The sequence below is a fragment of the Lepidochelys kempii genome, chromosome 4 (assembly GCF_965140285.1).
Source record: "Lepidochelys kempii isolate rLepKem1 chromosome 4, rLepKem1.hap1, whole genome shotgun sequence".
Classification (NCBI taxonomy): domain Eukaryota; kingdom Metazoa; phylum Chordata; order Testudines; family Cheloniidae; genus Lepidochelys; species Lepidochelys kempii.
The window spans coordinates 52,651,192-52,679,150 of record NC_136383.1 but is presented as its reverse complement, the minus strand read 5'-3'; the positions used below and the strand labels follow the sequence as shown (position 1 = coordinate 52,679,150).

Below are 27,959 nucleotides of genomic sequence, written 5' to 3'. Positions count from 1 at the left end.
ATTTTTAATTGTTAAAAGTGCATTGTAAACAAGTTACTGGCCTTTTTATAAGCAGTAGGCTGATGAATGCAAAAGAAGAAAGCCAAAAAGGGGTAGATCATACCCCTAGGAATTTCCTTCCCTGAAAGGTTTCAGAGTAGCAGCCGTGTTAGTCTGTATTCGCAAAAAGAACAGGAGTACGTGTGGCACCTTAGAGACTAACAAATTTATTTGAGCATAAGCTTTCGTGAGCTACAGCTCACTTCATCAGATGCATTCCCTGAAAAACTCCTTGTCAACTAAAGATGGGAAATGGCATTACTGGCTGTTTATGCTATCTGGGTGTCATTTCAAAGGGACGCAAGATTGCAGCTCACTGACAATCAAGGACTACATAATACAGGGAAGTGTTATGGTTTTCCAAGTCACGTTCCTCTTCCCACCAACATCACTTCCATCTTACTTACATTTAATTTCATCCAGCTGCTTCCCTCACTCCTGTCCTGGAAAATACAGGTGATAGGGTTCTTTTTTCTATCTTTCTGACATGAAGGGGATGCAGAACTAGACATCATAGGCATACAACTGGAATTTAAATCTATTACATTTTGTGATCTTCTCTAATGGTATAACATACATGTTAACTAGGATGGGTGATAAGATTGTGCCTTGTGAGACCAGGGCCAGGTCTAAATTATGCTGGCATAGCTATGTCAGTCAAGAGAATGAAAAAACCTCACCCCCTACTGGACACAACTTTGCCAGCAAACCGCCCCCCTCCCCCCACACACACACTCCACCCCCCGTAGATGCAGCTATGCCAACAGAAGAGCGCTTCTGTCAGCAAAACTAAAGTTGTTAGGGGAAGTAATGTTACTATGCTGACCAAAAACCTCTTTCTGTCAGAATATGCTGTGTCTATACCAAAGGGTTCTGCTGCTTTAACTATCCCAGAAAAGCATTTGTAACATAGAAAGATCTTTGTAAGTGAACATTCAAGGTGTAGGAGCAACTGCTGTTCAGCATCTCAGAAGAAAGACTGGTACCAGTACTATGCTATTCCATCCACCGCTGCTAATTCTTAGGTGACTCAGTAACCTCATGTGGTCCAAGTGTGTCATACCTTGTTAACAGACCTGGCAGTAAGAGGATCAATATTCTCCACTAAAAGGCGATAATCCACCAGGCCAATTAGTGCCATATCCTGTTTAAAACCCAATTGTGAGTGGTCTAGGACACTGAAAGAAGTCAGAGATGTCTGTCTCTTCATCTCCTCAGAAACCTTGCTAAAATAGGTAAATTATACACAACAGCAATTGCCAAGATAAAACTGTTCCTTGATGTGAATTATCATCCATCATCTTGACGCTGCTTGCTTCCTGGTGCCTAGATGATTGTTCTCACTGAAAGAGGCAATGACCATATTGGTAAGCAAAGGTCGCTAGTTTTCATCAGTCACTAGGAGCAGGAGGCAAAATGGAAAGACAGTACAGTGGCTTGAATGCTAGCCTAGAACTCTGGAGAGCCAGGTTAAAATTTCTGCTTTCACAGATTTTCTACTTGAACTTGGGCAAGTCAGTTAGTCTCTCTGTGCCTCAGTTGTCTTTCTGTAAAATGGCAATTATACTTTCCTACCTCACAGGGATGATGTGAAGATAAACACATTAATGAATGCAAGGTGCTCAGATACCATGGTAACTGAGACTATATAAGTACCTTAGATACATAGTGGTTAGAGCCACACAGGGTGACTCAAGTTTCCTTCAGTGTTCAAGGACTTCTGTTTGTGTGAATAAGCTGAAATCTGTGCATGGAGATGCAGGTGTTGTTTGGCAGCCTTCAAGTCCTGGGATCCAGAGAGTTTCTTAGATTTAGGCGATTTATTCATTAAGTAAGGTAAAGCCTTACCTACACACTGGGGTGAAGTCCTAGGTCCACTGAAGTCAATGGTAAACTTCCCATTGATTTGACTGCAGCAGAATTTCACCATGAAGTTGCAGCAATTTAATCAAATCTTTAAAACGGCAATTTAATTTGACCAGTGCAAGCCTCTAAAGTAGAAACTAAAATCTGTTTAAACTTGGCTTGAATTAATTTAGTTTGTCAGTCACGTTAGTAGTTGATTAGATCTTTGTCTAACTTGTCCTTATACTAGTAAGGTATAAAACATGAAGACTAATGGTATATGTCAGTGTATTATATTACATAAAAACTGAAAGACTTTTCAATAGAGAAAAATTGATAGTAAGTGCTTTTCTATCTCAGTATGTGCTTGTTGGGCTTCTTTAGCTTGCTTTGGACATCAATCCCACTCTTCTGACTCAGGAAGACACTTGACATATCCACAGTACACAGCACTGTATCTTTATTTTGTGCACAAAACAATACAATTCTGTTTTATCCCCAAAGGAAATATTTGAAATTGTTACATTTAGTTTGCTTTCGATTGCATAGTTGGGGACTCAGCTAGTTAGTATTTTCTTTTACAGACATCAAAATGCAACACACTGACTTTTCTACAGAGCATATGATAAGGGGAAGGAGGAGGAACAGGCCTTGGAGCTGGAATAGGAGTTTTTAACATAGAAAGTATTTGACTATAGCTGGAATGTGGAAATGAGATTATTTGCTAAACAATATACAAAAAGAACAATGTGTGTGACATTCACTGAAAAAAGACAAGAATTTGAAGACAAAACAATGCATGACCTGTATTAAATCACAAATGGCAACTGAGAAAAGGTTGACATGGGATTGTAAAATAAGACTTTCCAAATTAGGACTGACTGTTAGCTTAACTCACCAAGTTGCGCCTGAATATGGCAGAGGTTAACAACTTAAGGTACTGGGAAGGGCTTGTCTCATTTATTATCTTTTCTCTGTTCTCGTATACAGTTTTCTAGAATCTTAAAGAAGCTTTGCTATCTACAAGCGTTAAACATATAAGATGTACCAAACATGCAAATGGAGGTTCATTTGAAGAGACTGTATAGCAACCACTTCCCAAAGCATATGTTGGTATAAGCGTGCACAGAACAAATATACACAAAGAGATAATGTACCAGTGGACTGCCAAAGAAAATTTCAAAATTATACAAGCATAAACAGCAAACAAAATACAAAAGCATAAACCTTCTGAGCCAGTTATCGTCTAGACCGATGTATATTAATGTCTGTATATTATGCATATATATTCAAATAACCAAATATTTCTTTTTAGAGTGGATACAGATTCTGGACTGACTTCAGCCTGGAACTGTATTTTATAGCAGAACAGACATACACTTTGTAGACAAAAGCTTATATTGGACGTGCTTATTATGAGGCTGTACTACCTGCCTTATATTATAAAACACTACACACTGCAATCCTGGGGCTCAATCCTGCAAGGTGTTCAGCAGCTCCTAGAGGAAGACTGGCAGGATCAAACCCAAAGTATCAAAACATCTCAAAGAGTTACTAGATTACCTCAAGATTAATAAATATAATGTGAACACTGATTTCTGACATCACTTGCAAATGAAGGGCTGCAAACTTATCTGATCTCACTTACTCTAGTTCTACACTGGTTTAACTCCACTGACTTCAGTGGATTTGCTCTCAAATTACACTGCAGCAATCATCAGAATAGGTTTTAAAGATGTATTCCAAAAATAAAAAGTTCTTCAGCTGCTTTGGTTTATATCTTATCACAACTGTTACATGTATTTCCAAAACTTTTTTTCTGATGAAGAAGTGTTCCTTAACTCTCAAATCTTTGGCCATCAAAGTACTACTTAAGATGGAAGACTAGCATTGATCACACATATACCTAGAGAATAAGCCAATAATAAGATATTCCATTTCTACTGCCATCAGTACTTACACTATCTTCGAGTGGCATTACTAATTACTCTTGGGGGAATTCTGCACCACTGCGCATGTGCAGAATTAATGTCCGGCACAGAATTTTTTCGCTGCAGAAAATACATCCTGCCTGAGAAATGATGCAGTTCTGCCTTTCACCCACCAGAGGCTGCTGTGGCACCAGAACAGCCAGAGGCAGACTGCATTTATCACAGTGTCCTGCCTGCGGAGCCAGGTTAGGACAGACAGAATGGGGCACACAGGGCTGCTGGGGGGTCACAGACTGTGGTTCAGAAGGGCTAGTGGGGGGATGACACGCTGGGGTGCTGGTTCGGGAGCTAATGGGGTGACAGCATTGAGCCGGGGCTGAATGGAAGGGGTGCTGCATGGCCACATGGGGACAGGGGAAGATGTGCCTGACTGAATGGGAAAGGCTCGGGGTCAGCCAGGGTCAGGCTCTCCAACTCCCTAACAATCCCTTCCCTCTCCCCCGCCAAAAACCTGTTCCATACTTCTTCCACCCACACCAACAACCCTCCACGTTTTCTGCCAGGCTCCTTCCCTCTCCCTCTGCTCCATTAATATGCCTAGTAAGGAATCTGTCCAAAAAAAAAAAAAATTACCTGAATATTTTTGTTGTTTGTATTGTTACAAACATACTTGCTGACAGGTATTTTGAAATAAATTACAAAAATAATTGAAACTGGTGTGATTACATTTTGTTATGTTGACAAATAAAATAAGCAGAATTATAAATATTGTGTGCAAAATTTTTAAATTTTGGCGCAGAATTTTTTGGCACAGAATCCCCCAGGAGTAAATAATTCATGAATATAAGGTAATGCTTAATCATCCATCCAAGCTGCCTAAAATACAAGACGTTAAAATCAGAAATGGATCCGAGATACAAAATTTGGTCTGGATCAAAACTTCCTCAGTTATTTGTTTTATCGGCAAAATTTTAACTACTACAGAACAGCAAGCATTTTACGCAAACTGGGATGCATTAAAAAAAGGGAAAACTGAACTACTATTTAATTCTCACTTTAAAACAGCAGTCACTTTTATACAAAATGTAGAATAACTCACAACAGAAAATCTACGCTAACAACTCCACACTGGATTTTAAATAATTGAAAACACCAAACACGGTAATTTACACCTGTATGTAAAAGGAAGTATCAGGAAATGCAACACAAAGATTTCTGATTTTCAGCAGATTTAATTAAGGAGTTGCCACACTGAACCCTAAATTTAGGAGCAATGGAGAGAAGTGAAACTGTCCTTGTAGCCATTAAACTAATGAAAAATTTAGTAACCCTTGCACAATACTCATAAAAGATCCTCCCCTCACGCCACTCCACCCTGCAAACTGACAGTTCTCCTCCCCTACATCTAACTCGGCTGACTTGTCAACATATGGATATTTAAAATCCTCTATACTTCTACCACTACACAGGCTCACCTGATGTGTGAACTGGCACACGAACAGAGAATCCACAGCGAAACTGCAGTACAGCAGTAAAATGATGAACGCTGATTTTTTTAATCTTTAAAAAAAAATGGAGCTGAGGAAAATGTTCTTTGTGTGCTTTTAAAATTGAAGAAATGGGAAAGATAAAAATGAAGTGAACAAAAGTAGTTTAAAAAAACTTTTATAAAATGAGAAAGGTAAGTCAAGAGTGGACAGAAAGCAGCACAAAGGAGAACAAAAGGAACAGAGCTCAGCCTTCCTCCATCCCAATCAGGAACCAAATCCTACTTTATCTTATTCATACAAGTAGCAACTATCATAAATTGAACAGGATTTAGACCCATTCTCTCTGATTCTCGCTTCCTCCTATATGTTTAGCCCCTCTCCCCATTTTGCAGAACTTAAGCAGATGACTTAATGCATGTTAAAGAAGTAAACAGAAGGGGTAAGAAATGCATCCCTCTAAAGCCGTATCTACATCAGGTAGGTGGCCCACTGTTGACAACTGCGGTCAGCAGTGGGTCTGCCTGAATGAGCAATTACGCTCTTTGCAATACTGCTGAAAATGATTATCTCATCTACGCGAGCAACTAGACTATTTCCAATGCCAGTTCAAGTGAATCCACTGCTAATGACAATAGCTATAAGTAAGGAGTTTAGTTTCCCAGCAAAGACCTGAACTAACAATAAAAACATTTCTGCTTTTTTATGGGGAAAGACACCTGCATCCAAGAAGCTGATTTTCCATTCCTAAAACAGTTACTTCTTGTTAGGACTTCAAATGCTTGGAAACTGACTTTAGTACTATGTCAGACTCAATTTTTTTTAAAAAGACAAAAACCCCCATGGACCATATGTCTGTACACTAGCTTCAAAGTGTTTTTTCTCACTCTCCCTAAAGCTTAGCACTAAAACCAGATTTAACATCTGCAATTTCAGACTTCCTATCTCCCTTCCCAGATGGACTCTTGGATTTGCCCCAAGACTTGTGTGTATTAACTAACAAGGCATGAAGTTACAGTGTTCCATAGATATGTGAAAAGTATGTGTTGCAAAAACATACTTTTCCAGTGAAAATGTATTCCTTTCTCTTCCTTCTGAGGGAGCCTTCTGAAGTGTCACCAATACAAAACGCAGCTTTATATAACTTTTTTTCATACTGCTTCACAAAGATTTAGTTATAGTGAGGATAGACAAATCTGCGTCAGTCACAGAGCACTTAGGTCCAACTCTGTGAATTTCTACTAACAGCCTTTTTATTTGGGCAAAGAACCTTGATCATGATATCAAGGTTACAAACATGGACTTGAGAATCTTTAATCTACAATTCACCAGGCACCAGAGACAAGCAGAAGGAAACTTATTTTAACCTATCCCCTAGACAGTACCTCCCCTTCTGTTGCTGTCATGTCAGTGAATATGGTTGTAGGATCTAAACTTATGGCTTTCTGTCCTACAGTCCAGGCAAGAGTGGTACCAACTGAGCTACAGTAAAGTTACTGGAAGCTTGCCTTTACCCCCTACATTCCATCTTCACTCTGTATAGCCTCAAAAAGCTGATCTTAAATTTCTAAGTGATATTAACTGAAAACACAGGGATGACTACTTTTCAGGAACATATCCTATTGCTATATTTAATTAAAAAGAAGAGTATAATCACAAATATCTTGAGTGATCTTTTCATTAACTTAATTTTCTAAATAGTTAAATTAACCAGCATTTTTTACAACAATATGGAACTTACATCAAGTCTTAAAGTGAGATTTACGTTTTTTTTTAATGCCAATGGAAACTGTTTCAAGCCTACTTTAGATTAAACAGAGTTTCTGTTGGACAGTAGGATTAAGATGGCAGATCCCCGAGAAGGACAACAGTCCCACTGACTGGAGAGTCTGACACGTATGTATATTCAGTTATAATACGTTAGACAGCTAAGTATTTATTATTCACTGGAGTTTTCTTCTAATGCAATGTGCATTATTTTAATTTAGCAGTGCAGCCACTAGTGCATTCAAAAAAACCTCAATAATATGGAAAAGTACAACCTCTTGAGTAGGATTAACTATGATTTATTTTATCAAGCTCTTAACTGTTAATAACTTCTTCCATCAGGAGACAGTGTGTGTGTGCGATTTTACTGTTCCTGCAGAAAACTAGTCAAACTTAAAAGATTTATTAGATCACTTGATGCCTCAATCACTGCCACTGAAATAATTATGATACTATACTTTTACCAGTGCCCTAACAGTACTTACAAATATGCACACATTCAAAAAAATGAATACCTGTATAGACCCAGTGCCCAATTCTGTAGGAAAGAGATACAGGTTTTATACATCACAACAATATTCTCATTGAAAATCTGGTCCTGCAATACTATAGTCAAAGGGGTTTTTGCCATTCACTCCAGTAGGACAGGACTGGGGCCTGAAATAGCTTATATTTTAAAACACATTGTCATTTAAAAACTCAATGACAGCAACTAAACTTCGCTTCTCTCTTTCCTCTTTGGAAAGTGGTCATGAAGACATCAATAAATAAAATAAATATTCTGACATGACAACCTGTGTTTGCTGATTCTCAAGTAGTTTGTCTGCTTCCATAGAAGTGGCACGTTCAAAGTCCATTTTCTATTTAAATGAAACCTAAAAATGGCTAAGTGAAGAAATAGCGTCTTGTACCAATTATGCAGATACCATGCAAGCCACTTTGGTGCCATGGTAAGGACTTCAAGAAAGATCACTTCTGGCACCATCCATCCCTCCTACGTGACTTGACAGCGTCTCCGAAAGCCTATGGAGCTGGGACAGCATTGCTGTTCCTGTGTCAAGAACTTCACCCTCTCAGCAAACAAGCACCATTTTCATGCAACTTAAATGTCATCTCTGCTATAGTCTGTTAGAATATTTACTTATGAGCAATGGCAGAATTCTATAAAAAAGAAACACTGTTTTTCTTTTCAATTTGTAAGCCAGGGGTTTCTGAAGGGGAAAGGTTCCCTCATGTGAGCTGTACTCGGGAGGAGAGGAAAAGTGTTTCTCAGATACCCCTAGGAAAGATCACAGTTGCACAAACTGGGGCAATTGCCCTGCAAGGAACAACTTTCTATTTGTAATATCAACCGATGAACTAGGGTTTTATCTTCCTCCAGCCCCACTGAGTGAGCTGTACAGCGGCTCTTGGAAAAGGCTGGCCAGTGTTTACATTTAAAAGACGTAAGTTAGAGGATCTAAAGGGAACAACTCCGCCCCACGCTCCCTTAGCAAGGCAATAAAATCAAGATAAAAGATCTGGCCGCTCAGGGTCCTTTTTTAACTGACAGCAAACTGAACTGCGTACTTGGCAGTTAAAAAAAAATGTGGTGTGAAAGCCAAAGAGGCTGTGCGGTGCCAGTCGACAGAAAGTCTCTGTTGTCAACACAGCAACTCCACCATGCTACAGCTCGGGAGAGAGCAAGGGCAGAGGGAGGAGGGCAGCGAGGAGAGGTGCCGGGCGGGGAGGAAGGAGAACCGGGCAGAGAGGGGCGAAGGCAGCCGGGACTGGAGAGAGGCGCGGGGCGTAGGAGAGCGAGGCAGGGCGAGGAGGGGGAGGGACGCCAGCCCGCCCGCCCGCCCGCCAGGGGATAAGCCGTACGGTGAATGCACTCACGTATCGCTTCAACTTCTTCTCCGGCGGGGACTTTCGGAGCCAGCCCGAGCAAACCACCTCCCCGCCGCTCATGGCTGCGCCGCCTTCCCGCTGGGGGGATTCCTCTGTCCGTAGCAGCGGCGCGGCCGTGCCGGGCCGAGAGAGCCCCAGAGCCACAGCAGCAACCGCACCTCGCCCGCTCCGGCCTCCTCCGGCTCTGGGGAAAGGGGAGGAGGCGGCCGGGGGGAGGGAGCGAAGGAGGAGTGGGTGTCTCCCACACAAACAGCCCGAGCCGGGGGAGCGGAGTGGGAAGCTGGACGGAGGTGGGCGGCTCTCCCTCTCCGGCCACCGAGGCACACAAACAGCAGGCAGAGGAGCAGCAGCGGCCGCCGCCCCGCCTGGGCCACCGCAACTTCAACGCCCGCGTCCCGGGGAACAACCCCGCCGCAGCGCTGCCAGGCTCGCTCCTGCGGGCTGCCGCAAGAGCCGGCTCGCGAGGACGGACCACGGGGGCTTCCCTTGCTGCTCTTCCTCCGCTGCCTGCCTGGCAAATCTCAGCGCCGCTGCCTAGCGCGCCTCCTTCCTCCTCCTCCGCTGCTGCGCTGGGAGGGGGGCGGGAATCGGCCGGGCAGCGCTTGTGTCCCTTGCTTCCCCCTCCCGGCTGGGCTGGAACGTGGAGCCCGGCAAAGTTCCACCCCGGCAGCGCTGGGACTTGAGAGGGGCGGGAGGGTTGGAATCTTGCTCCCAGCAGAGTTCCACCGAGCGAAGGCAGAGACTTGGAAGGGAGGGGGAACCCCGGCCTCGGCGACTGCTGGGCACGGGTGGGAGGAGGGGTCCCTCCCTCTTAGCCCGGGTGGGAGGGATCTGCCCTTGTATTCAAGTGTCCTGCCTCTTCTACCCTCACCGTCGGCCTTTGCTGCTGTCAGTTGAGCACAGTGTCCCCACCCCCTACCCTTTTCCCTGCCTCCCCACCGGTGGCCTCTGCGGCCCGCCTCGCCCTCCCCGTCCACAGTGGAGGAGCTGAGACTTTCTCTGAAACTCAGCCAGAGCCTTTTCCTCCAACAAGGGCAGGGAGGGGGGAGGAAGGTTGTTGGGCTTTGGAGAGGGATCCTGGGATCTGTAGTTCGGAGGATGGTACAGCCTATGTCTGCTTTACAGGCAGCCTGGCTAAGGGGAACTACGGGGGTGGATGCATAGCTGCCAAAGGAGGTGAAGTTGGAGGAGGCCCGAGAGAGGAACCAGAGAGGGTAAGAAACTTTCTTCTTGGAAAAGTCTTCTGCGTGAACACTGTCCATTTAAAGCAAAACCCAACAAGAAGTTTTGTGGAAAGTGTGTGTTCTTGTGGGGGTTTCTGGTCGGTTGGTTATTTTTTTGCAAATATGGATTTTAGAAGTTTGATTTTGCAGGCGCAGAACAGCAGCTGGAAGTTGAAGGAAATAGAGTTGTCTCTGTTGGTTTGGAGGGGACAGCTTTCCTTTCAATACTATGTGCAGGCTTGTCAAGTTATGGCTATTTGAATAAAAGCTATAAAAAATGAAATTTTGCCTGTCTCTTTTAAACCTTCAGAAAAATCCTTCACTGCTATAACAAGAAATTATAAAAACTGCATTGAATTTAACCCAATGGGAGGATTCTCCTTGCAAGTCTGAAACTGTCCTGACAAAATAAATAAAAAATAATTAAAAGTTTTAGTGACTAGCTTGGAAAAGTTAAAGATAAAGTTCACCTCTTTCAAGAGTAAGCAGTGAGCTGTAGCTAAGTTTATGCTTAAATAAATTTGTTAGTCTCTAAGGTGCCACTCCTTTTCCCTTTGTGGATGAGGAGTGATGTATCTTTGGGTTGAGAAAGACGTAAATATGAGTTAGCATGTGACAGTGGTATGAATTAAAATTAGGTGGAAGAGTATCAGAAGGATTTTAAATGTGATAAATATCTACAAACTCTGAGAGAAATATATACAAACAAACAAACTCCTTCATCCCAAGAGGGAGAGAGACTTTCTAAAAACAAAACACCTTCTACATGAGAAAGTATTCTCCAAAAGAGTAAGTTTTCAAGATTTGCTGTTTTACTTATGCATAATATTTCTCATGATGATTTTAAATTTGTTTTTTTAAAAATTGAAATATCCCATAATTGTATTTTATGGGCAACTCTAAATAAGTTTTTTAAATAAGTGAATAAACAGGTATACTTGGTCATCTCTGTTGGTAGTACTAAGGTTTGTGCACACAAAAAAATATTTACTGCATTTTAGATGGCTTGCTTAAATCTGTTTGTAGGACCAATTTAGTTGCAGTGTAGGAAAGGGTCAGTACAATGTGTTGCTATTTTTTAACATTAGTGTGCTTCCACAACAGAGAAATAGTCCCCCTAGTGTGCCATTGCTATAGAAAGCAATTGTGATATTTGTTGTGATTCACTGAGGCATATTATATTTAAGTTACAAAAAAGCATATGAAGGATTTCCACAGAGCTGCTTACAGAAGTAGCAGAAAGAGGAAGGGTGAAATTCTTTCCTCATTTAAGTCAATGGGAGTTTTATCTTTGACCTCAATAGGGCCAGGATTTCACCCTAAATTTTTACATCTAGCCCTTTTCTAAAATGTTTGCAGTTTTGCTTTTAAGATAGGTGAAACATTAACAAATATTATGCAATGAAAAATCATCAAGATCCAGAGGATTTCAACATAATTTTTAAAAAGAAAATCAGTGAATACTTGTTTTTACCAATCTCCTGTAGAGCGCAAATCCTCCTCACCTGGTATGCACAAATAGCTCTTTCATCCACCTCAGTGGGACTACATGAGAGAATAAAGTGAGCAAGTAGCTTTTTATGTATCATTTATAGAGATTATCTCAAATCCTAATATTGGGATTGGGTTTAAGATTGCTGTTTTGGTTCAACCCATTATAAAGGTGTTGTCCAAGAATCCCAAAATTCTAAAATAATTTCCTAGTGAAAATTGAAAAGATCATAAGATATTTACGCTTCTTTAAATATCTTGAAAGTGAACCTGGTATTGTGATAGCCAGTGTGTAAAGACCAGATGTGTTTAACTGAGTTAATCAAAAAATACCCTTAGGTATAACAGTATATACTCTCTAAGGGTGAAATTTATTCACCTCTGTACAGAGGATTAGACCAACACCTTTGTATAGGGCACTACCAAATTCACAGTCATGAAAAATGCGTAATAGACCACGAAATCTGGTCTTTTGTCTGCTTGTACCCTATACTATACAGATTTCATGGGGGAGACCAGCGTTTCTCAAATTGGGGGTTCTGACCCAAAATTGAGTTCCAGGGGGGTTGCAGGGTTATTTTAGAGGGGCTGCAATATGGTCACTCTTACTTCTGCGCTGCCTTCAGAGCTGGATGGCAGGAGAGCAGTGGCTGGTGGCCAGGTGCCGAGCTCTGAAGGCAGCACCCCACTAGAAGCAGCACAGAAATAAGGTTGGCAATACCACATCCTGCCACCCTTACTTCTGCACTGCTGTCTTCAGAGCTGGGCGGCCAGAGAGTGGCAGTTGCTGACTGAGAGTCCAGCTCTGCTGGCAGCAGCGCAGAAGTAAGGGTGGCAATAGCATACCAGCTATTTGTTTTTTTAAAAATTGAAATATCCCATAATTGTATTTTATGGGCAACTCTAAATAAGTTTTTTAAATAAGTGAATAAACAGGTATACTTGGTCATCTCTGTTGGTAGTACTAAGGTTTGTGCACACAAAAAAATATTTACTGCATTTTAGATGGCTTGCTTAAATCTGTTTGTAGGACCAATTTAGTTGCAGTGTAGGAAAGGGTCAGTACAATGTGTTGCTATTTTTTAACATTAGTGTGCTTCCACAACAGAGAAATAGTCCCCCTAGTGTGCCATTGCTATAGAAAGCAATTGTGATATTTGTTGTGATAAACAACTGCTGCTGGCAGCAACTCTGCCTTCAGGGCTGGGCTTCGCCGCCGCTCTCCAGCTGCCCAGCTCTGAAGGGAGCACCGCCACCAGCAGCACAGAAATAAAGGTTGTAATACTGTAAACCCCCCCCCCCCCACGATAACCTTTGCGATCCCCCCACAACTCCCTGTTGGGCCAGGACCCCTACAATTACAACACAATGAAATTTCAGATTTAAATAGCTGAAATCGTGAAATTTACAATTTTAAAAATCCTATGACCACAAAACTGACCAAAATGGACCCTGAATTTGGTAGGGCCCTACCTATGTATCATTTAAGTCCCACTTAACGCCTATTTGGGGTCCTAACATTTTGAAGAACTCCAAAATCCAGTTGGGTCAAGCGGTCGGTGGATGATACAACTAAGCAAGTTATCTGCCCCAAAGGAGCAAAAGTGGCCATGGTTTCAAATTGCAACTGATCCTATAAATGTAACATTTGCATTAGAAACATGCAGGGTCCTGCACTGGTTTGCTCTAACACTTCAGAAACAATACATTTTCTTAAAAGGAACCACAATCCAGAGAAGTACTTTTTGTTCATATAGTGATCAAACATAGCAGTAGAGAGATCTGGGAAAATAAATTAAAAGTTAATACTGGGGATGGCACATGGCAAGAAAATAATGAGAATATAATAAAACGTATTGCACAAATTATTCTTATATCTTACCAGTGTACAGAAGAGACATAAAAACTGGACACAACAATGGCTTGCTGGATTGTTGTATTTAAGAAAATGTAAAATACTATGGCAGGGATTTTCAAATGTTTTCCATTGGGTAGACCATATCTTATTAGAGATACTGTCTTATCTCCCTTTCTGTTTATGATCATATGGCCCACCTCTCTTCCCACTCTCATGGATCACCCACGTATAATTATGTGAAATTTCTTGGGGCAAGTACATCAATCATCTACAGTAATCTTAAAATAGATACAAATACATGCAATATAATCTTTTAATACAATTTAGCAGCTGGAAACAACTAGAGCCAATACCATGTAAACAGCTGAGTCACTTTGGGAACCTCTGTATGAGGGCAAACCAAAGATTTTAAGAGCATTGATGAGGTGCATTAGCAGCTCCATAGTTAAGATTTAGTTTTAGGATTTGTCCACATGGGGAAATTGATAAGCATAGTTACAGTGGAATAATTATTCCCCTACCCTCATGTGGACATTATTTCACTATAATGTCCACATGAGGGTAGGGGAATAATTATTTAATATTATTTCACTATATTATTATTATTTATATATTATAATAATAAAAATAGAATCCACTTGGAGAAGTTATACCAGCATACCTATAGTGAAATAATATTCCACTACAGCTATGCTACTCAGTTTCTCCAAGTAGATATGCCCTCAAACTTAAATAAAGTAGGGTTTAATTTCCTTAAATTATCATTAAACAACACAAAGGTCTTGACCAAAGCTGTCTCATTTAAAGAAAGGTAGAAAATTTTAGTTTTTTAGCTAGTTTTTCATATTACACTAAGTTGTGCTTTGAAAATTCTAGGTAATTTAAATTCTGTCTTTTCTGAAGTGTCCTTAAAATATGGCCTGCCCATGAAGATACAGGACCAGTGAGGATACAGAATATTCTGGCAAGGTTGCTACTCAGCCATTGGGCCACGCTGTCATTGATCTGATGGACTTGTAGAACCATTAACATATGTATGTGAGCAGTGGCACTTGGACACCTTCTTCACCAACTTTCTCCTTGCAGATCATTACTAAACAAATGTGCTGTGACAGATGCTGCTTAGGGGAAAAAGGCCTGCTTTGAATTTGATTGATGTGCACCATGGAGGATTTGTGTTCCTATGCTAGGTCAGTGGTTAAGGCAAAGAGAGTTTTTCTCTCTTTTGACCCCTGCATCTGTGATATCCCAAAAAAGATGAACAGTCTGCATAGTGGTCAATTTAATTAACCTATCAACTCACCGATAGTCAATAGTTCTCACTATGATGATTTGTTGACTTATTTAGCATGTAAAATTACTGAGTTCTGGACTGACCTGACTACTTCTCTGGTAATAGTATGAGAACAACTCATTGTCTTCGGTTGGTTTTCATTTCCTGAAGTTTTGAATGTGTTTAGATGGCTGTGATGAACCACCTGTTAGCTATATGGAGAACGGATATGGAATAATGGATGTCATTAGAGGCAAAACAGCATCCTTTAAAATTTGGAAGTCAAATCTTAATGAGGCGAATAGGTGGAGAAACTTGGGCCAGTAAAATGTAAAAGTATAATTAGGCAGGCCAAGAGAGAAGTTGAGAAGCAACTTGCTAAAGACTCAAAAACTAACAGTAAGAATTTTTTAAAGTACATCAGAAGCAGGAAATTGGGGTACTAGATGACAAACATGTTAAAGGAGCACTCAAGGTAGACAAGGCCATTGCAGAGAAACTAAATTAATTCTTGGGTCAGTCTTCATTGCACAGGATGTGGGGGAGAAACCCACATCAGAGCTTTTCTTTTTGGGTGACAAATCTAAAGTATTGCCCCAACTTGATGTGTCCATAGGAGAGCTTTTAGAACAAATTGATAAACTAAACAGAAATAAGTCACCAGAACCAGATGGTATTTATCCAAGAATTCTGAAGTCCTTCACCAAAAGCTCTTCAGGAAACTAAGAAGCCATAGGATAAGAGGGAAGGTCCTCTCATGGATCAATAACTAACTGAAAGACAAGGGAAAAGGGAAGAAATAAATGGTCAGTTTTGACAATGGAAAGGGGTGAACAGCAATGTCCCCCAAGGTTCTGTACTGGGACCTGTGCTGTTCAACATATTACTTAATGATCTGCAAAGGGGGTGAACAGTGAAGTGGCAAAGTTCGTAGGCAATACAAAATTACTCAAGATAGTTAAGTCCAAAGCAGACGGTGAGGAGTTACAGAGGGATCTCACAAAATTGGGTGACTGGGCAACAAAGGGCAGATGAAATTCAGTGTTGATAATGGCAAAGTAATGCAAAATGGAAAAAAATAATCTCAACTGTACATATACAATGATGGGTTCTAAATGAGGTCTTACTATCCAAAAAAGAGATCTTGAAGACACCATGGATAGTTCTCTGAAAACTTCCACTCAATGCGGTACAGCAGTCAAAAAGGCTAACAACATGTTATTAGGAAAGAGAGAGAAAATACCATAATGCCACTATTTAATCTATAGTGCACTCACACCTTGAATATTCTGTCTAGTTCTGGTTGCCCCATTACAAAAAGGATATAGTGAAACTGGAAAAGATTCAGAGAAGAGCAACAAAAATGATCAAGGTTATGGAAAGACTTCCATGTAAGGAGAGGCAAAAAAGGTTAGGGCTGTTCAGCTTAGAAAAGAGATGACTTAAGGGGGGATATCAGAGATGCCTATAAAATCATGAATGGCATGAAAAAAGTGAAGTGTTATTTACCCTTTCACACAATACAAAACCTAAGGGTCACCTGATGAAATTAATATGCAACAGGTCTCATAAAAACAAGAGGAAGTACTTTTCTTCACTTTGCACAACTAACCTGTGGAACTCAGTGCATTGGGATGTTGTGATATCCAAAAGTATAACTAGGTTCAAAATAGAACTGGATAAGTTCACAGAGGATAGGTTCATCAACGGCTATTAGCCAAGATGGCCACGGATGCAACCCCATGCTCGCGGCAACCCGAAACATCTGAGTACCAGAAGCCAGGAGTGGAAGACAGGGGTGGACCACTCCATAAATGGCCTGTTCTGTACAGTCCCCCTGAAGCTCTGATATGGGCCACTGTCAGAGACAGGATACTGAGCAGGATGGACCAGGGTCTGAGCCAGTATGGCGGTTCTTATGTTCTTATATAACTATTTGTTTCATGGAAGGTTAATGCTAATGGAGAGATTCTCGACCTATGTCTAGCTGATATAGAGATGTGGATAATGAAGCAATTAAGATGGAATCTCCACTAACTGAAGATGTTGCTAAAATGATTTATAATGTTGGCTCTCAGCTGCATCCATCACTGCTTCAAGATTCTCAGCTAGCTGTGGTGGCCCACAGTATTTTTTATTTGGCACTCAGATATCATGGAGATGGATGCAGTATAGAAACATGAATAGAATTTAACATCTGTGACTGACCAGCCAGCACTACTCTCTGCTGTAGATGTGATGACCATATGGACATAGTGCTTTTGTCACCTTCCAGCTAGTTGACTGTATTGTGCTCAAACCTAGGGCTACCCTGATGATCACTTCCTAGACCCCCAGTTGGTGCAGAGTGCATTTGCTCTCCTCTTGAATGGAGCAGGCTACTATGAGCACATAACATGATGCGCCGATCTCTTCACTGACTTTTCTGTTCATTTGTGGGTGCAATCTAAGTTGTGTTAGAAATGTTTTCCAAAATTTGGGACAGAATACTTGCAGGTGTCGCCATATGAAGTATATAAAGCCAAAATCCAACTATAGCTAATTTAGTTTTCCAAGTGGGAACTATTGGGCAGAAGAGGAGATTAAGTTCAAGCATGGGTGGCAGGCATCATAGGCCGGGGGAGGCTGAGCCTCCCCAAACAGCCTTGTGTGGCCCCATCCACACTCCACCCCCGGAAGTGCCTGAGTTCCTGCTCTTTGTGGTCTAGGCTGGGGCTGGTGCTAGGGCTGGACAGCCTGCCGCCTGGGACTCAGGGAGGCTGGGGCTGGCTGGTGTCCGCCCCGCGTTCTGGAGCTGGGTTGGGGGCGCTGGGGCAGCCCAGGGCTGGAGGGGGGGCAGGGCCAGCAGCTGTGGTGACTGTGCTCTGGGCTCCGGCAGGGGAAGGGCCTGGGGGAGGGGAGAAGGGAAGGGGCCAGGAGCTAGCCTCCCCCAATGGCCAGTTCACCCACTGCCCATGAGTTCAAGATCGGTTTGATTTTTTTATTTTTCTCCATTAATTTTCCATTCAAATGGTTTAGCAATTCTCCTGTTGCATAACCTTACCACAGACCTTGAGGTCATCGTTGTATCCCTTATCACGTGAAAAGCTTGACTGTATCTTTACAGTTTCACATTGCGAGCTGTAATGTTGCTGAAATTCTTGATGCGAATCTTTAGAACATTTGTATGTCTTACATTATATTTTAGAAAATAACTTGTACATAAATATGAAGAAAGAGGCTTGCAAAATTAATGAAAGTCAGATACATTGTGTCAGATTATACACCAAACCCCATGTATAGGTATTTATATTTCTCCAATGAAACAGTGCAAAAAACCAGATTATTTTAGACATGAAAAAAATGCTACAGGTAGGTATGTTCTCACCTTAGATATTTTTCATCTAAGTTCAGAAATCTTCCCAGGTAAATTTCATGTACAATTGAAAAAGTTCCTTGGTTACTTTTGGTGACTTAAACAACCCAGTGTTTTTCAGATTCCAAATAATTTAGATTGTCTGACAAAAAGATTGAGTAAGAAGTAATACAAAACAGACATTTAAATGAGACATGACTTCATGTTCATGGACTTCAGAATTGTTTACTGGTTGTTCATTTAAATTCTGTCCTTTTATATCATTCTTTTTATTTTGTGTTGGTGTTATGGGCAAATAAAGAGAAGGGTATAATGTAGCACTTATATAAACAGGCACAATTTTCATTCCAGTATTGGTGAAATGTTTAATACATTGTTTTGTGATTTTTGTAGGAGGCTCTCCTCAGGTATGAAGCTGAAATTTACAGGTAAATACTTGCTCAGCCCTCTGATTTATGCCAGCAGGATTTGGTTTACACCCTGATTTCATGCAAGGAAATTCCCCTTCTCTTCCAGATAAAGCAATGAAGAAGAAGAAGCAGCAAGTTTCCTAGCCAGTCTTGTAGAAACTCCCATGTAATGTTCTACAGTCATTAACATATGCAGAAATAAATCAGCAGGATGTCCCCCCACCCTCTCCAAAGACAATAGCTTTGCACCTGTTGAAGACAAATGAAATTGGGCAGATTTTTCTTTTTCTCGCACTGTAAGCATTTTATAAGTCAGGCACAGTGGAAAATCAATGATCCAAACCAAACTGAAATGCGTGTTGTATTGCTTGACTTGGTCATGTAACTGATTGAAATTAAAAGTATTCTAGGGATAACCTTATGTTCTAGTGGCAGTGCAATGCACAGTCATGTAAGAGATCAGTATTTAGGGCCAGATCCTCAAAAGGATTAGGTGCCTACAGCTCAGATCATCACCTAAGATCATCACTGTGATCCACAAAACCCCTGCTCAGCTGCTGCCTAACCCTGTAGGTGCCTAAATTCACGTGGTGCCTACGTTTTTGCTGTAAAAGTTCCCTAGGTATCTAAGTTTCCGCTACTGAACATGCACAATGCTGCCTTTCTCTAGGCATCCATATGCCTGTCTCTCACTGAAGCTCCAGTGCAATCCAATGCAATCCAGTGCAGGAGAAGATAGGCATTCCTCTGCCAGGTGTGCTCTGAGCGTGTCTCACTCCTCACAAAATGGCCAGGAGAGAGGAGTCCTCCCTTTAGCCCACCGTTTAAGGTATTCACTCAGGAGGTGGGAGACCCTGGTTGAGTTTCCTCCTCTGCCTTATAAGAAGGCGTTTGAACAAGGGTTCCTCGCTGCTCAAGGGAGTGTCCTAACCACTGGGCTATGGGACATTCTGATGTGGGGCTTTCTCCATGGCTTGAAGTCGCTCCACTTTCATTAAATCATTCAGTATTAATTGGGCCAGAGAAAGAATGAGAATCATTCTATAGTCCAACAGTTAGGGCTCTCACCTGAGAGCTTGAGAACCCCTGTTCAAATCCTTTCTTCTGATCAACCAAGGGGAGGGGGTAAATTGAATCAGGATCTCCCACATTCCAGATGAGGGCCCTAACTAGTGGCATAAAAGCTGTAAGGGAATCTTTCTCCCACTCCACCCTCAGCCATTTTGTGTGGTGCAAGGATGCACTGCTCCCTAGAGACACCAGCTGGCAGGTAAACAATGCTCCAGAAAAAGCCATGTCCAGCTCTCCTTCACCAAACAGAAGGTTACTGCAACATGGGGCACTGGGTGAGAAGTAAAAAGGCCAAGAGTTAGCAATATGAAAACAAACAGCTTGAGGTTTTTCTATTTCAGTATGAAAATCGTGTGCGTGTCAGAGAAGGTTGGTCACAGAACCTTTTCATATAATAGAGGAATTTGGATAATTGAGTTTATAATGTAATTATACTCATGTCCTTTGCCAACTAGAATTTTTGTTGCTATTTTCCCCCCTACCTTCTACACCTCCATGCTTAAGCAATGCTCTGTGTAACTGATATTTTGAAAATAAAATGAGGAATTGAAAAATTAACTTAAAATGTTTGAAGGAAGGGGAGGTGGTGTTAGAATGCCAGGATGGGATAAGATGCATTTATCTGAAGGTCATTTATCTGAAGGTCTCACTAACAGATTAACCCAAAAAACTAAGCTACAAAAGCTATGCAACTCACATAAAATCATGTAAATAGGGAACAACGACGAATTAAACGAATTTGTTCAAAAAATCTGCAATGACTTATTGACAATGCAATACGAATCAGCAGTCAAACTCCACAAAGAAAGAAACCAGTAGAAAGATGTTGGTTGGCAAATATCTATCTAATGACCCCAAACAGGACTGAAAATTCATCAGAGATTCTACCAGCAAGAGACAGTGAGAACATGTGAGCAAATGCCCTTTCCAACATGGTCTTAAACTAAAACTTCACACACTAGAATCCACGCTCAGCAATTCGTGGAGCTTGGCTTTGTTAACATAGAAATTAACATTACTACAACATGAAGTGCAGTTTAAAGTGTCTCTCCATGCTTGGATGCTCAATGGTCCTTCCCTCAGAACTAGATATCCCACACAGTTTTTCTACAGAGAGCCACACTCACTTCCCTCATATCTAGGTGGTACAATGAACTACTTGATTCTGTTATGAAAGGGTTAACACCTGCTAACAGGCTGGGGTATTTCAGGCAAAAACTTTATTTAATTAAAGAAAGATTTCTTCAGTGTGCTTGTGCAGTCAAAACTCTTGTCCCTATCCCACACCATGGATGAAAATCTAATACATTTGTTCATAAAGTTTAGGTCAGCCAATCAGATAAAAGGCATTATGCTGGTCCGTCACACAGCTCAGATACTGAATATTGACAATGTGAATGAATACTCACAGTGAACAGTTTACTAGCAATCCATAGATTGACATTTGTTTGCACAAAACATTTATCAAACTGTTGCAAATAGCGAACAAATCAGTAAAAGTCTCAATCTGCCCATGGACAATTTGTGATAGGACATGAGGGCGAAATCTGGCAAATAAATGGTTTCTGCAATTTGATTCACCGGCCTCCACTGGAGACCCTTACACTCCACCATGAGGGATTTCATTTCACCATGTGTTCTGTAATACAAAATTATGTGCTCATTTGAATTTTATTCTGATTTCCTAATCTTTTGCCTCATAAATAAGTTCCAATCATTTGTGCAATAAATTGCGACAGTCTTTTGGTTTTCTTCTTGGATCAAACTGTGCAAATACTTTAAAGTGATGGAAACTTCAGTCAGCTTTGTTAAAGATAATATGTTTGTGGAATTTACAGGAGAACATGAATTGCCATTCCAATAGTCTTAATAGAGGTCAAGATGCTTTAAAAGGGTGAATATTACAATATAGTCTTGTGGCAACAGATGCTAATGTTCTACACATTGAGATACAGGAACTCCTCACTTAATGTTGTAGTTATGTTCCTGAAAACTGCGACTTTAAGCGAAACCATGTTAAGCGAATCCAATTTCCCCATAAGACTTAATGTAAATGAGGGGGTTAGGTTCCAGGGAAATTTTTTTCACCAGACAAAATACTATAAATATATATATATATATGGGGCAAAGAGTCCTGTGCCACCTTATGAACTAACAGATGTATTCGTGGATGAATACCCACTTCGTATAAGTTTTAAACAAACAATTTAATAATGGTACACAGTGATGATGATTGTGAAGCTTGGTTGAGGTGGAGAAGTGAGAGGGTGGGATATTTCCGAGGGAATGCCTTACTGCTAAATGATGAACTAGCAATTGGCTGTGCCCTCAAGGGTTAACTCTCACACTCTACAAGGCAGCAGGAAAGGAGGGAGGGCAGACAGAGACACACACCCTGTGTGTGTTTGAGAGACAGAGATGCACATTTCCCCTTTAAGTATGAAGAGTGGGGTCAGAAGTACACTGCCTTGTTAATTAGATCAGCAAGCTGAGACAGGATGGCAGCTGCTGCTTAAGGCAGCAGCTTCCTCCGTCTGTGTGTCCCCCCTGCTCTATGGAAGATGGGGTAAGCAGGGTGCAGGAGCAGGGGGAAGGAGGACATTAGCCCCCCTCTTCTTCCCCTCCCCCCCACACAGCAAGCAGGAGTCTCGGGGAGCAGCTCCAAGGCAGAGGAGCAGCACATGGTAGTGGGGGGAGGGACAGCTGAACTGCCGGCAAGTGATAGCCTGCTGAGCAGCTGCACAGGGAATTTAAGGGAGCGGGGAGCTGATAGGGGGGCTGTCAGTCCACCCTGGCTTCAAGCCGCCACCAGCTAGCTCCAATGGGCTGCTCTTCCTGTAAGCAGTGGACAAAGCAGGCGGCTGCCAAACAACATTCTAAGGGAGCATTGCACAACTTTAAATGAGCATGTTCCCTAATTGATCAGCAACAAAACAACGTTAAGCAGGACGACTTTAAGTGAGGAGTTCCTGTATAAGAACCCAGGATGAAACTCACATTGCACCCAAACAAACTGTTATGGGGATTGTGTAGGATAGGCAACCTTTGGTTAGGCAGTGAAACTTTTTCTTGGGTTTCTTCCTGCTGCGAAGCAGCTGCACAAAAAGAGGGATAATGGCCAGACCATCTCTCCAGTGTATGTAGTCCTAGGTGAATAGCTTGGGTTACCCAGGTAGAAAGGCCAGGGACTAAGGTAGGGGTAAGGAACAGTCTGTTTAAGCAGAATGAGAGTCTAAGGGAGTCAGAGGCCTAAGAAAACAGCTTCTTGATGAAAGGACAGTACTGTAGAGTGTTAGCTGAAGTTTCTGTAAGGGGAAATTGACAGTGTGTGGTTTGTTACTACCTCTGTTCAAAGAACCAGGACTTGTGTCCACTGTAAATAAACAGGCTACCCTAGAAAATATCCTGAGTCTGCACCACCAATTTCTGTTCTGAGGAGAAACTGTTCTGCTGTCAGGCTCCAAAATTTGCTATTATTCAACATCCAGGCAACAATGCTTTTATTTAAAAAAAAAATACAGAGGTGGCTTGTGCCTTCATACTGAAAGTATTTTTAGGCTGAACTTAGATTTCAAAAACAAACTCCCTCAAAAGAATTTTCTAGAGCTTTGCAAAATATTCTATGCAAAATGAAAAGACACTCAAAACTTGCTTATTTTTGAGTTTGCAGAGCTTCCACAAAGTGATTGATAGATAATTTTCCACAACAGCACAAATTAGGGCATGGCATTTTCTGCACTCTCTAGATGTCTACAAAATATTGGAGGCATCTTTTTACAACACATTGTGAATTTCATCTTTCAAGGTGGAATCACAGGGTACTTCATATCGGTTAGTATAAAAATTCTAACCTTTGACTATATTTATCAAAAATGAACTAAGTTGAGCCATTATTAGATTTATTTGTAGTTTTGCTCTGTTGAGACTGACTTACTGTGTACTTTTACACAAACTAGTAAGGCTGGATTATTGGTAGGGCATGTTCTTACATGTGTCTTGAATATGTAAATGACACATTATTTATATTTAATTCTCCTTATGGTATTAGATGCAGAATAATTACTATATAAAAGGGAAAAAAGAGAGTTAGTATTGGGGATCAATATGAAATCCATAATTGAGCAGAAAATTGCATCCAGTATGTATTGTAGCCACAGATGGCTGTGTGGAGCTGGTAATGTGCGTTCAGTGTAGTATACAGTGGTTGCCAACACACATTTAGCGTGGAATCCGGAGGGACAGCTCAGAAGACGAGCACAGCTGGGTTGAGAGGTTCAGGGAAGGGATGCCCCTGAAGAAGAGCAGTGAGAGTTCCCTGGTCAAGCAGCGGAGTCAGACCAGGCTCGTGAAAACGAAAGGCAGAACGGCAGGTGGTGGGAAGAAAGGGGGTCACTTGTAATCTTTCCCAGGCCAGGAAGTGTTGGAGAGGGCTGAAGGCTGGGGAATGATGAAGAAATGAGTCTGCTGATGTCTCTGGGCAAGAGCTGGAATGATATCTGGAAAGGAAACAGCAGGGCAGAGAAGCACCCCATATGGAGGTGGGCAGGGGTGAGGTGTGGGAGAGCTGGAGCGTGGTGAGAGGCAGAGAAATACCAGAAAGCTGGAGTGCGGTGAGAGGTGCTGGAGCTGGAGCTGCCATGTTGATGGACTGTTGGGACTTGATAGATGGAATGTATGCTTTGAATTGTGCTGGGAAATTCCAGATTGTGGAATTTTTTTAATACATTAACCTCATCAAGGACTATTTATATTCTGTATTGGAGTTACTGGGAACCGTTGAAGGGGAAACTGAGGTGGGCATGTTGCAGAGTTTCAGGAGGCACCCCAGGAAGGGACCATCTTCTAACATATGGTGGAGAATGCAGGCAGGTGATCAGCTCCTGAGAAGATGGTAACTGTTCGTGTTCAGAACAGGGAAATTGAGGCCGGGGGTGCTTGGAAGGCAGTCACCCTCTGATGGGGGCATTGGCAGAATGAGAATATTTCTACTATTGATTATAATGCTGAAGCTGAAAGCTGAGAGCAAATTAAATGTAACCCACCCAAAACACCAGGGAAGGTATTGGGGAAGTAGTCAAAGAAGGGGGTAAAAAGAGAAATCCCCAGAGTAAGATGGATTTCCTTATGAGTTCTACTTTCAGTTTAGAACATACTTTTCTTATATTTTACAGAAACATTTTAACTATCCATAGCAGCCTGCCTGAGACTGTACATAATGCAAAGGCAATTTTCTTTAGGAAAGGCAGGATGATGGAGGAGAAAGGGGGCTACATCCATAGGCGCTATAGGCAAGTGTCACTTATTAACCCTGACTGCCAATTATTAGCCAACATTTTAACTGTCACAATCCAAAAAAGCTAGGAAATCCAGTGCAAGGAGGTGTCATTGAGTGGATTGTCTGCTGCCTAAAAATAGAAAAAAAAAAGTCTAAACAATTCAAAAAGCAAAATCATCTATAGCCCTATGTCAGTTTTCTCCATGGATACAGAGAAAGCTTTGGACCAGACACAACAGGTCTATGATTACAAACTTCTTGTGTGCAGAGGACTCACTACCTTGCAGAGCTCAGACCTGGATGTACACGGATGCCAAACGGTCCAATACTTTGTGTGTAAAAGCTAATCCTGTGATTTGTTGAGTGCCCTTAACTCCTACTGAAATATATATATATATATATATATATATATATATCACATGGTGAGTAAAGACAGTTTCTGGGAGTGATGCTCTAATTAGTGAGGTGACAAAAAAGGCAGGGGGAACTGCTCAATGGACCTTTGAAGATCTGGGCTTTCCCATTTTAGCCATTTTATTTTTTGTTTCTACAGGTTTACTATAATTATCACAACATAATTTTGAACTGAAAATGATTGCTTTGTTAACTATGACAGTGCTGAAATTTCTTTCAGACAATACAACAGGCAGTTGTCTCATGCCAATCGTATCTGTTATACACCTTTTATAGCAACAAGCCAGGCTAGGAAGCGCATAGTAGGCTATTGGTGTATGCCTGGATGTGTTGCAAGGCACAAGGCCTTTTGCCTCATGCTTTCAACCTCTCACAAAGTGCTCTAATACATTATACCCTGGAGAAACCTACTTCTCTGAATCCTTAAAAAAAAATGAATCTAAAAACATAGTTTTGTGAGGATTTATGCAATGATCCTTCCACTCTGAAAGACAGTTCCTAGTAAAAGGTTAAGAGAAAATACTAGGAAAAACATCAATAACTTTTTTCTACTGTTTTGAATATATTTGTTTGTTCCTTTTTTTTCTCTAACTCCTCCTCACCACAGTGTTCTCTGGACTATTTGGACCCCTTCTCCCCCACACACTCCCATGTCCCTAGAAGAATGGATGTCTTGTTAGCAACAGATGGTGGCCTAATGGCCAATTTAACTTATTTGCTTTTATAGAAATTAAATTTGAAATATTGAATAGCTCCCAGTTTAGATTCTGCACTAGAACGTGAGTTAAGAGTGGCTAAAAGAGTCATAAACTGCTGCTTAAGTGGCATTTGGAGTGGTGGAAGGGAAAAGGGCCATTTAAAAATATCTGGAGAAAGTTTTTAAAGCACCTAAAAGATTTAGGGGCACAAGTCCAACTGAAAGCCAACGGGTGCTTTTGAAAAATCTCCCCGCACACTTTTCCCCCAGCTCCTGATTTTGACCACCTCACTTGCCATTCTTAACCTCATAGACATAGTGTTTCTTATTATCGTCATTGTTCCCCTAGTAAAGTTTCCCCTCCACCTATGCAGGAATTCTGAGTGCATTTCAGTGATGAGGTCCCAACTACACAATGTTGGGAGATGGTGAACGGCTGTGATACCATCAAAAAGGCACAAACCATCTACTTAGAATGTGCCTTTGGACCAGGGGTGGGCAAACTTTTTGGCCTGAGGGACGCATCAGGTTTCCAAAATTGTATGGAGAGCCAGTTAGGGGAGGCTGTGCCTCCCCAAACATCCAGGTATGGCAAGGCCCCCACCCCCCTTCTTACCCCCTGACGGCCCCTCCAGGACTCCTGCCCCATCCAACCCCACCTGTTCCCTGATGGCCCCCCGGGACCTCTCCCCATCCACTCCCCCCACTCTCTGACCCTTGATCGCCCCCGGACTCCCCGCCCCTAACTGCCCCCACTGCCCCTTCCAAACTCCCCTCTGCTTCCTGACTGCCCCCCTGGGAACCCTGCCCCATCCAACCACCCCTTCTCCCAGACCGCCCCTGGACTCCCACCCCTGACTGCCCTCTGCCGCCCCATCCAACCCCTCCTCTCATTCCTGACTGCTCCCCTGGGATCCCTGCCCCCATTCAACCCCCCCGTTCCCCACCCTCTGACCGCCCCAACCCCTATCCACACCCCCGGCCCCTGACTATCCCCTGAACTCCCCTTCCCTCTATCCAACTCAAGCTGCTCCCTGTCCCCTTACCGCGTTGCCTGGAGCATGGTGGCTGGTGGTGCTACAGCCCCACCACCCGGCTAGAGCCAGCCACCACCACGCAGCACAGAGCACCAGGTCAGGCCATGGCTCTGCAGCTGCGCTGCCCCAGGAGCTCGCAGCCCCACTGCCCAGAGCGTTGCACCAGCGGTGCAGTGAGCTGAGGCTGCGGAGAGGGGCCGGGGGCGAGCATCCCAGGCCAGGAGTTCAGGGGCAGGGCAAGAGGGTCCCTCAGGCTGGATGTGGCCCATGGGCCGTAGTTTGCCCACCTCTGCTTTGGACTCTGTTTTCAGCCAGACTCTAACAGCAAGCAGAACACTTCCAGTGCCAACTCTTAACACAACTGTTATGTGTGATCAGCAAATAACAGCAAATAATGTTAACAGAATTACTGAAACATACTTTTGGTTTGAACACAAAACATTTCCTTCCAGCTCTCTCTGCTACCAAACAGTTTATGAACATGTCCTCGTAGGGCAAGGTGAATTCTTACTGACCCCTTTGTTCTTCAAACTTCTTATCTTTAGTATTAAAGGAGACTGGTTCAAGTACAATGTTGTATGTGAAATGTAGCACTTGATCCTGCTTCCAGTTAGGAACCCTGAAAACTTCCCATGAACTTAAGATCAGGTACCGCAGTCTACATGGAGGCAATCCTCCCACTGAAATCAATGAGAAATATCCCTATTTATACAATTTACTTTCAGAGGGTGCATTGTGGATAACAAAATTTACTATTTTATTTGTTGTTCCTAAAGATTTGTACCATTAATTTTCAAATGTGAATCTTTTAAAGTTGTTGTTTGCCACTCATATTTCATTGAATGTGATTATCTCTCTCGTAGACACCACAGTTCTTCATACACAAATGAGCAGAG

At 42.0% G+C, this 27,959-nt stretch overlaps 2 protein-coding genes across 11 annotated transcripts in view; one reads left to right on the top strand and one right to left on the bottom strand.

The window, feature by feature from the left end:
* The window catches only part of GAB1 (GRB2 associated binding protein 1), a 145,141-nt gene extending 135,807 nt beyond the window's left edge, over window positions 1–9,334 (bottom strand). For 5 of the 7 annotated variants that reach the window (XM_073341220.2, XM_073341222.2, XM_073341221.2 and 2 more), the window contains exon 1: window positions 8,948–9,114. In XM_073341220.2, the coding sequence (XP_073197321.1) occupies window positions 8,948–9,019 (72 nt within the window). In that variant the 5' untranslated portion in view covers window positions 9,020–9,114. Of the gene's footprint in view, window positions 1–8,947 lie in introns of all 7 variants that reach the window. The other 2 variants (XM_073341224.2, XM_073341226.2) reach the window with 1 other exon arrangement.
* Window positions 8,457–27,959, top strand: part of LOC144930490 (uncharacterized) — an 83,891-nt gene continuing 64,388 nt past the window's right edge. Inside the window, exons 1-5 of one of the 4 annotated variants that reach the window (XR_013635693.1) lie at window positions 8,464–10,173; window positions 11,670–11,744; window positions 14,618–14,721; window positions 18,553–18,587; window positions 18,676–21,371. Coding sequence is in view for 1 of the 4 variants with exons in the window: in XM_078852485.1 (XP_078708611.1) it covers window positions 9,018–9,249; window positions 10,085–10,173; window positions 18,553–18,587; window positions 18,676–18,679 (360 nt within the window). In the remaining 3 variants the exon portion in view is untranslated. Of the gene's footprint in view, window positions 10,174–11,669; window positions 11,745–14,617; window positions 14,722–18,552; window positions 18,588–18,675; window positions 21,372–27,959 lie in introns of those variants that run through there. The other 3 variants (XM_078852485.1, XR_013635692.1, XR_013635691.1) reach the window with 3 other exon arrangements.